A 7335-nucleotide genomic window follows, 5' to 3' on the forward strand; every position below is an offset into this window, starting at 1 on the left:
ATCACATTTCCGCATTCATGGAAAAGCCATAGTAATACGCGAGCAAGACACAAATTCGAAAGTGAAAGGTAATTCGAAAGAAAAAACGAAAGTTAAAAGCTAGCAAAATCCACCCAAAAGAAAAACCGCATGAGAAAATGGTGGAAAGCGTAGCTGAATCTGAATACGACGAGGTCACAGTTGCATGCGTGGTCTCCTCCAATCCAACCCCAAGCTACGGGAATCATGACGGAGAATCTGTGTGCTTCTCCGCCCGCCGTTGACCCGACGGCTGACGCTGTGGGGCCCGCCCCGTGTAGGGATAGGGAGAGGTAGGTAACTCGGTGGCTTTTGGTTGGGTTGTAGTTGGACTTGAGCCTGCCGGGCGCCCAAATCTCCGGCCTCGATTTTATTACGTGGAGCCCGTTTTGCTTGGATTTGTCTCACCTCTAGCCACTTGATGGGCTGTAATAATTCAGCCCACCGCCTAAATAAAGCAGTGAGCGGTGAGGGAAAAAGAGAAGGGGACCCCGGAACTAGAGAGAGATTGATTAGCTAGCCCCCGGCCGAGTTGGCCACCAAACCCTCTGCTTCTACTTCTGGTAGAGTAGTAACCTTTAGAAAAAGAGGAGCTTCTGTGGGGTAAAGACGAGGCAAAGAAGGTCCCGGATCAAACCCCTGCAGTAGCTTCAGTGTGAATGCTTGGCCCCAAGACATTTTTAAATCTGTATGTAATTCTACTCAGCAACGACTGCATGTTCAATTGTTCATATCCTTGCTACTTGATCACACAGAGTTCAAATTGAAAGTCAAGTAGAAATGTGGAGTTCAAAATTTGCCAGGGAGAAAAACCGTTGCTGCCTTTTCGGCGCTGTGACTGCTGGCGTTTCCGGGTGAGAAAAAGCTGACGAAGCTGCTGATCCAATACTACTACGTCCCTTTTCAGTTTTCACCCGACCTCACGTCCTCACTAGAGCAATGGCTGCTCGCGCAGAGCTTTGACCTACTCGTAACTGACACCAAACGTATATAAATCGGGGCGTAAGCACAACAAACTCGCAGTCCTGTATATTGTCATTCTCTAAACGACGAAGATCGATAGGAGGAGACTTTTGAGCCGAAAAAATCCAAAAGAAAGATGATTAGGGAGCATGTGACGGAGGAAAAAAGATGCTAAGCTGACTAAACAAAACCAGTAAACTGAAGACGAAGGCACGAAAGCCTCTGCCGACAATTTTCGAACCGGTCGCCGCAGGCGTCCGTGGTTCGTGATTCCCAGGAACAAACCGATGGGATCAGCACTCAAAACAAAAGCAAATTCGGATCCGCCGAGAGAAAGAAAGGGATTGAAAGCATAAAACAAGAGGGAGGGGGCGAAGAAGCATAAAGAAAGGAAGATCTCTCTTCAAGCTTAGGAGGGACCGAGGGAGGAGGAACAAAGCGGCGGCACGGGAAGAACATAACGAATCACGAGAAAGAGCTCGGCGGCTCTCAACCACCCTCATCTTTTGCTTTCGTGGCTTCGCTTGGACTTTGGTACTCGTCTACTCAACCCCACCCATATCGCCCCCCTCTTCTTTTTTTTTATCCCTCTTATCTTAACTGACTGGGCAGTGGGGACTGACCGCGCCTAAGAAGTCGTCCCCAGCCAGGAAAAGTGAACCAAAGTACGTACAAGTAGCAAGCGTACACCGCTCGCGGCACATAAACAAGTGACACTGCTGCACGGTAACAGAGGCGTGTGTGTGTGTGTTACTGTGTTGAGTGGTGGTGGACTTGACATGCTAGGAGTCGCTAGGCTTGCACGCTTTTGTTTGCCTTTCACGCCCTCGGCGGAGGGAAAGGAAAGACCTTGCTATTTAAGCACGCCGAGCCGTGTCTCCTCGACCCACCACCCTTCTCACTAGTCACTGCCACTCTTCGCAGTCTCTCTCTCGCCACATCATATCGTCCCTGTTGCTGCTGATTGAGCCATGGAGACGGCGCAGGAGAGGGAGGTGCAGCTGCTGCAGGGGAGGCAGGCGTGGCCGTTCCACATGATGGGGATGGGGATGGCGGCGGCCGCTACAAACACCGGCTGCTTCGACGGCTACGGCGGCGGCGGCTACGGCTACGGCAGCAGCGGTGGCGACTGCTTCGTGCTCGGGTGGGAGCAGCCGCCGGCGCCGGCGCCCTTCGGCTGCTTCGGCCTCCTCGCCGCCGACGTCCACGACCTCTTCCCGCTCCGTACGTACCCTCGTTTCCTTCCCCTAATCCCCTCCCCCATTGTGCTGTCCGGAGTCTCTGATCCCCGTCGCTGGTTTCCTCCGTGCAGTTGCAGGCATGGAGACTCCGTTGCTGGCCGCCCCTCCTCCTCCGGCGCCGGCGCCGCACGACGCCGTCGCCGCAATCCCCGGCGAGCTCGACGACCTCCTCCTGGTACGTTTACGCGCAAATGGTCAAACAGGCCACGAGTCCACGACCCAGCAGCCATCGTCAGCAGCCCATCCTCCTCGCTCGCTACGCTTCCTCTGAATTTACTCTGCTCATTAAACCCCCTCTTGCGTGTTCTCGGCTCCTGCAGAATTTCTGGGACGCGAGCAGCCACGACGGCGACGTGGGCGAGCAGCAGGACGCCTTCAATTCCAGCTGCGTCACGCACGAGCAGACGACGACGACCACGACCTGCGCTGCTGCTGCCACCTCCACCAACTCCTTCTTCCACTGTGACTGTGAGCTCCTCCCCCGCGCCCGTTTGAACACTCCCGCTCCCCCGTCCGGATTGACCGAATTTCGTCTGCAACCGGGGGTGTGCTGTCAGTTTTAGGTCTTGTTGTACTCTTGCTGGTCCCGCGCCTCGCCTACATCACCACCATGGAGGCAGAGGAAACGCCAGGTCGTAGAGCTAGTAGTAAGCGTTAAACAATGGCGCTTTGTCAATGCGTGCGTCGTCGCCAGTTGCCACCGGAGAACGGGGCGTGGGGCCCGCGCGGAGATTAGCGGCACGTACTAATTGTCACGGCCCCATGATTCCTGCATGGATTGGTAGCATTATAAAAACCATTATTACTGGATTGATATTATTATAGGTGGAGCAGTTATATGAGAATTATGAACTGCAAATGAGCATGATGCCTGCGTCTGACTTGCAAGGCATAGCCCAGAGCAGGCAGGCAAGACAGGGCGCGTCTTTTGAAGAAAAGACACATCTGGGTTCTACGTGTTTAGATTGTACTAGTGCCGCCCCAGATTCTAGTTTCTAGTACTAAATTACTAGTCTAATCTTCTTCGTCACATCTTATTTTTTAAACCCAGTTGATGATTGGTTAACTGACTAATCAATTCCTCTCGCTTTGCTGTCCTGCAGACGATGACGGCGATGATCCCTTGAGCTCCATCTTCTGCACCGGGCCCACGCCGCTGCCCGCGGAGAAAGCGGTGGTGTTCCAGCAGCAGGCCCCCGCGGCAGAGCCCCTCCTCAGCTCGTCCTCCTCCTCCGACTGCCGCGGCGGGGCCCAGGCGCAAGTGCAGGGCGCCGCGGCCACGCCGAGCGCGTCGCGGGCGCGGACCCCGCCGCTGCCGAGGAGCTCCACCTCCTCCACCCCGTCGCTGAAACGCGCGACACGCGAAGGTGCGACCGGGTCTCGTCTTGTCACGCCGCGCATGCACACATTGCACAGTTTGGCCAGAGTTGAGATCCAATCATTCTGCTAGCTTCGTGCTAATCGAACGTGTGCCTGCCTCTCTTGGCTCAGCAGGGTCGTCGTCGGACCAGGCGGCGGTGGCGGAGTGCAGCGGGAGCGAGAGCAGCAAGCGGCGGAGGACGGAAGCGCCGGCGTCGTCGTCCGCGCGGGTGCTGTGCCCGTTCGCGCTGCTGAAGCCCGACGGGCTGGACGGCGGCGCGACGCTGGCGGACATCAACGCGCGCATCCTGATGCGGCCGTCGCGCCCCGTCCGGCACCCCGTGGGCGAGTTCGCCTGCGCGCCGCGGGTGTCCGCGGACCAGCCGGGCATCTCCGGCAAGGCCGTGTCCAGCTTCACCCGCCTGCACACCGCCGGCCGCGGCACCATAACCATCATAAGGACGCGGGGCTAGCTCGCGCGAGTGCCGCCGCTGCTGCTGATGGTGACGACGTAGATTAGCTAGCCTGGCTAAGTGACTGGACCTCCGAGTTGCGATGCCGTGTAAATTATATGATGAGTAACCTGTAAATCGAACGAATAAAAATCTGCTAATGTATCTTCAGTTCTTTTTCTCCTGCGTGCACCCGAAAACCGAAATCTTTTGCTCAGCGGGGAGGCACTGGATCAAGCTGAGAACTTTCGTTGGATCGTTTGGTTGGCGATGGGCACTTGGGCAGCCGGCAGGGCAAAGGCGGGCTGCTCCAGTTGCGGCGCTCGTAGACAAACAGGTGGCGCTACGGCTGCTTACATTCCCAAAAGCTGGAGGCAGCTGCCTTTCCTTTTGTCCGCACAGCCATCGTGGGCCCTGCCTGCCGCTGCCACCATGCAGTTAGCAGTTTTTTTTAAGAGAGGAAATGCTTGTGATGTAACTGTGCCTGTAGCTTCGAGTTTGAGGCTTCGAGCTGGGCTTGGCTCTCCGATCTCCACGCATGGCGCGGCGCCGTTGGCTGTTGGCTGGTCGATGCCGCGCCACAGCGCGACAACAAAGATGGACACGATTAAAAACGCCGGGGGCTTGACCCAGCGCGCCTTGTTGCTTGCGAGACCAAGACATTCAGACGCCCGCGCTCGTGCATGCTATCGTAGTTGTTGCACGCAAAGCTGAACATTTTAGCCCGTAGCGGCGAGCCGGTCCATGCGTATGAGGCTCGCGTAGTCTTCGGCTCCTCGCCACCTTTTGTTGGTTTTTGTCTTTGACGTGTTCGGCAAAGGGAATATACGGGTCGGGGTAAAGACGACGGCGTAGAGCAGGACAGAACAAAATCATCATCTGGCTAAAGTAAGCTACGTGTACTAGCAGTGTGAGGTGAAGAAGAAGGTTAAGATACAAAAGAAAAAGGGTGCGTTTTGATTTTTTGGGAGTGAAATTAAAGCATGCAACGGAGCATCTGGTTCGATCCGTAGCTAGACGCAGGCCGCAGCCATAGCCAAAGCCCCCCAAAGCCAAAGTGCAGCGGCTCCATCATTGTGGCCGCGCAAAAGCACAGCAAAGCATGGATGGCTTGCTCGATCTCGGCTCATGCATGCATGGCTGTGGCTGGGCGCACTGTAGCGTACTAGCACTAGTAGTATAGTACGGCACAAGGCAACCTACTTGAAAGCGAGCTAGTCACATAGCCGCCGGTCGGTTCAAAAAAACAGAGAGGAGAAAAACTGGAAATGAAGTTACGTTCTGTGTTATTTTTTCGTGGCATGCATGAGATCGAAAGACAGGCTGAATGATGACTCGGCGTACAGCAAGTGAACAGTATGTGACCGGATTGTTCGTACCATATTATACTGTGCTGCCCTGTCCTGTCTACGTAGCGGCGGCTGAGCGCAGGGTGTAGCGCACTACGTATACGGCAAAGGGCAAACACAACCTAGTAGCTCGAAAACCGAGAGGGGTAATTGGCATTCCGTCACCTACAGCAAAGGAAAAATCTCCTTTTGAATCAAGGCACACATGTATACTGTCATTTGTAACATCGAGGCATGCTCAACAAAGTGGCTGCTGGAACAAAAGACCGACCGAATGATGACGCTACGCACACCCAAGTCAACAAGGAGTGACTGAGGTATACGTACCGTCTACCGTACGTCCTGTCCGGGAGAAAACGGGTAGTGTCTGGTCCTGGAGCTCGTATGTAAACAAATGGCAAGCGATTCCTCTAAAAAATGGTGGAAAATGCGTGCACGTTGACGAACCAGCAGTCGGTAGTCAAGGCAGTTTTGCGGCTGTCGTTAGATCCGTGGCATCAAACGGCCGGGGGTGACCGGAGAGCGGTCGTTGGTTGGTGCCTCGTAAATATGCGTGGGGGCACTGTCGTGTCGCCAAAGTTAGGGCAGGCATGACTTGAATTAAAGCCCCCAACGGCTGCTCATCCAGTAGTGCTAGTATTCATTCTCATGCATGCATGCATGGGCCATCTCGATCGATCACCTTATCGATCAGGGCTGGGCACCTTTTTGTGTGATGAATCCAGGGAACAAAGTTATTCAAGGGACTCGTGATCTCGCAACTAAGCAGGGCGTGAATGCGATGTCGAGGACTTTACGATAGCAATAATTTGGTCCTCATCAGAATCTGTATAGTAGTGGTTTGGTAGGGCTGCATTGCATACACCTGCAAATGGGCTAACCTTGAAGAAGGAAAGGAAGTGCTTGAATCAATAATGCAGATCAAAATTGCTAATTGCACGACTTAATGTTCTGCTAATGATTGTGCTGCGTCATACTGTGCTTTCAACTGTTTTCTGCTTGTTACAAGGAGTACCTATAGTTTTTCTTTTTTTTAAGAGAGAGAGAGAGAACTACAGGCACAATTATTATATCTGAAATATAGTATAGATTTGCCTTTTGAGACAATCTAATAATGCAGATTTTGTTTTTTAAAGGTTCTGACATGACGTGCACATGACAACTAGAGGCCAGGAAAAGTCGACCTGAAAAATCGCTGCATGCACGCACACGGCTGACAGCTTGATGGTGTACAAATGAGGCGCTTGCTGCTTAAGAGTGTTAATCATTAGCTCCCAAGCATAGCATAGATGGGAGCTTAGTGATGTTTCGTACTCTGTCACCAACCTCACGTGCTAGAGGTCTAGAGCGAGATATGCCTCTAATACCATGCAATGCAAGGACGACAACCTTACACACATCAGTCACTGGGTGACCACTATGTGTATCTCTGCCCGCCCATCAGTCCATCACTCCATCAGTGCCCCGCTGCTCCCCCGGCCTCTTTCACGCAAGTCAAACCACAGCTTTCCCCCGATAATCCGGTGCCCACAGTTTTGAAATGGCCCGTGTCAATCATTGCCTGCCGCTGTAATCAGTAACCACCCCCTTCGGCCTTCCCACGAGAGAGACGGAAACCGACAAGGACGACGACGCGCGTGCAGGCAGGCAAATTAACGCTCGCAGAGCGCGAGCAGTTGTGGCCTTGTGGGTGGCACTGACACCACCGGTCGACGCAGCCATCGTCGTCGCATGTCAAACAGTTTCGATTACGCCGGCCGGCCACGGCCAGGACCAGGGAGTAACGCCGTTGTTGCATGAGCTCGTCGCGGCACGGCGCCAGGCTCGAACCGGACGCAAAACTTTGCGGGGACAGGTTGGGAGAGGGACGAAGCCGCGGCTTCCACGGGCCGGGTCGGTTTCGGCTTTCGGGGGTGGGTATGGATCATGCGCGTGATCAATGCGCCGCGTCGT

The 7335-nt window shown here is 54.3% G+C and overlaps 1 protein-coding gene across 1 annotated transcript; it reads left to right on the forward strand.

Annotated features, from left to right (window-relative positions):
* The first annotated feature begins 1291 nt into the window (after window positions 1–1291).
* On the forward strand, window positions 1292–4204 carry LOC117842891 (uncharacterized). The gene is made up of 5 exons (XM_034723415.2): window positions 1292–2205; window positions 2294–2397; window positions 2543–2690; window positions 3326–3589; window positions 3717–4204. Exons 1-5 carry the CDS (start codon window positions 1953–1955, stop codon window positions 4052–4054), a joined length of 1107 nt encoding a protein of 368 aa, XP_034579306.1. The 5' UTR covers window positions 1292–1952; the 3' UTR covers window positions 4055–4204.
* Window positions 4205–7335: the final 3131 nt, after the last annotated feature.

Source organism: Setaria viridis, chromosome 2, assembly GCF_005286985.2.
Source record: "Setaria viridis chromosome 2, Setaria_viridis_v4.0, whole genome shotgun sequence".
NCBI lineage: Eukaryota > Viridiplantae > Streptophyta > Magnoliopsida > Poales > Poaceae > Setaria > Setaria viridis.

Excerpts from the sequence above, each read along its gene's own strand:
- LOC117842891 (XM_034723415.2), top strand. The coding sequence starts at position 1,953 with ATGGAGACGGCGCAGGAGAGGGAGGTGCAGCTGCTGCAGGGGAGGCAG. Across the intron at positions 2,206-2,293 it reads CCACGACCTCTTCCCGCTCC|TTGCAGGCATGGAGACTCCG; the intron begins GTACGTACCCTC and ends TCCTCCGTGCAG. Across the intron at positions 2,691-3,325 it reads CTCCTTCTTCCACTGTGACT|ACGATGACGGCGATGATCCC; the intron begins GTGAGCTCCTCC and ends GCTGTCCTGCAG.